Raw genomic sequence first — 2,500 nt, 5'->3', positions numbered from 1 at the left:
AGAAGAATGTTAGTGATAGCAATAACAATGTAACTGATGGGGAGGCAGGTAAACCACCTGTTTCTTCATTATCTTGGTTTGATTATCTGTTATGTACAAATAGGAACATTACTTGGATGCTCATACACTTTCTCTTAGGAGTACTTTTCATTTCTGTCAGCATATTTGCACCTTATAGACTACTTTCTCTCAGGTCATGCACTCAAATACTACCCCGAACACATTTTGTGTGTGTTCACTTGCTCATTTTTATTGCTGTTTCCCTAAAAGCTCTCTACATGTTTCACCTAGCGTTTGGTGGCAAAGAAAGACTTCCATTGGTCCTTGTACTTATACTCACTAATACTAGCATTCCTAGCTACATTTCCACATACCTGATTCTCATAATCATGACGTTTCTCACAGCTGATGTAAAAGTGTACAAACCAAAGTTCTTAACGATGCATAATATTTCCATATTCATAGTGATGATGGTTGTTCTGAGCTTTTTGGCAGATATCATTGTTGGTTCTGCTCACAGCAAGAGTGTTTTGATTCTGTCCAGGATAATGCTAATCGGTATTGCTTTGGCAGTGATTGTATTTTATATCTATAAACTTCCAAGGGTTTTTCAGGTGATTCATATATTGAAAAGAGAGTTTCAGGAAGAGCTAAAGCTCTTGGTTGTTCCACCAAAAGATTCTCCACAGCAAAAACAAGTTAATATTAGGTACATTCTCAGGAATCGGTTGCACATTTGGTGTCGTGTCATGAATCTGACCACATTTGCAGTAGGGTTTTGCTGTTTGCTTCATTTTATGCATGCTATTTTCCTTATAAGTTCACAAGTACCTGCATGGGTTTGGTGGTGTGTTCATGTCTTTGGAGCATTTTCAGAGGTTGCGCTGGGTATACTCTTCTGCATTGCTGCTGCTTTAACACAACGTTATGATGAAAAGAGCAGCTTTGTCTATGATCTCTTCATTCCCTCCCATCTCTCAGATGATAAGAAACAAAATGGATCAAGAGAAAGAAATGGGAATGCTGTTTACCAAAGAGTTTCTTATTCAAGTGGGACTGAAAGTACCCAGTATACAGCCTGTCCTAGTGAAATCGTACCAGCAGGTGTTACTCCTGTCTCAAGAACTCCCAAACCTCCCAGGCGACGAACAGCAACTGTTAGAAGGTCAGCCACCTTCAGCTATGCACCCCAATATCCCAGAGCACCTGGAAGGCCTTGCCAGCCTCCAGCACCGCATTTGAATTTTGTAAGGGGTGGGTCAGCCTCCCAGATCCCTGTTTACAGTCCAGATTCGCTCTCTCATATATCTGAAATATACAGCCCTGCCTCAATCTCACATGTTCCAATTTACAGCCCAGGAAACACCCGATCCATGCTGGTTCATGAAGATGGCTTTGTGAGAATAAGAACACCGACTGATTGCAGAGATGGGTATCATCGCAGAAGTGGTTCACATCTTGGAATATATTATGGTCATGAAGCTGACATAGGATCAGATCCACAAATTCACTCCAATCTGCAACAATGGAATGGCTATGGTAGTCGAGAGAGTTTTTATCATTGTCTTCCAAGGAGGAGGAGAAGTTCTCGAAGTTCAAGTTTTCACCAACATGGCCCTGTAGGAGTTGACAGAGAATTCTTTCCTGTATCACCAAGACGGGTTCCTTTGGACCAAGTAAACATACATGAAAACATTGATCCAAGATTTTCTGAGCCAAACTATCAGAGTTTTTCACGAAGAAGACATAGGTCAAGGGAATCAAGTTTGAAGGTACTGAATAATGCTGATCACGAGAAAGATGACCGCAATTCAAGTCAGAGTAGGAGGTCCAGTGCACAAGGAATGAATTTACACCTGAATAACCTGGATAGGTCTGAGGAAAGTTATCCTAACATAGTGAGAAGAAATCTGTCCCATGATGATAACAATGAACCTATCTATCACAATGAGAGCAGTTACCATAAGTATCCAGTAGCCAAAAATATTTCACAGCACACTCCCAGAGTGTCTCCCTTAAATGTCAGTGATCAAAGTGCTGCAGTTCACGTGTCACCCCATTCTGAAAGCCCACCTCACAGACAAAAGATTTCCAATATATCGACACCTCCTTACAAAAATGTTCACTCTCCAAGTGGTGTCCATTCACCAACTGCTGTTCATTCACCCACTACAGGCATTTCACCTGTCATCTCCAGAAGGGAGGCTCACTACCCAAAACCTTTCTCGCACAGAGGGAGCAGCTCAAGTCTCAGATCAGAGGACATACCTTATATAGAACATTACCAACGGACTAATCCGGTCAGGAGGAACCACTCTTCAGCAGGCTACTTCCCATCACGATATCTTCAGCCCATAGATCCTGCTCTGACAGATGAGGCACAGAGGTATGGGTCACTTCGCATAGGTATTGCTAAGAAGAAGAAGCATGGCTATGTCCTCCACACCAACACAAGTAAGCTTTTGAACAAGTATTTGGACAAGTACCCCAGATCAGCCAG

The 2,500-nt window shown here is 42.1% G+C and overlaps 1 protein-coding gene across 2 annotated transcripts in view; it reads left to right on the top strand.

The window, feature by feature from the left end:
* Positions 1-2,500, top strand: part of LOC135203032 (uncharacterized) — a 339,686-nt gene that overhangs the window by 336,502 nt on the left and 684 nt on the right. For both annotated transcript variants that reach the window (XM_064232612.1, XM_064232613.1), the window contains one exon: positions 1-2,500. This exon is cut by the window's left edge and continues 1,061 nt beyond it; it is cut by the window's right edge and continues 684 nt beyond it. In XM_064232612.1, coding sequence (XP_064088682.1) covers positions 1-2,500 — 2,500 coding nt within the window.

The sequence above is a fragment of the Macrobrachium nipponense genome, chromosome 33 (assembly GCF_015104395.2).
Source record: "Macrobrachium nipponense isolate FS-2020 chromosome 33, ASM1510439v2, whole genome shotgun sequence".
NCBI lineage: Eukaryota > Metazoa > Arthropoda > Malacostraca > Decapoda > Palaemonidae > Macrobrachium > Macrobrachium nipponense.
This window is presented reverse-complemented; position numbering and strand designations above follow the sequence as displayed.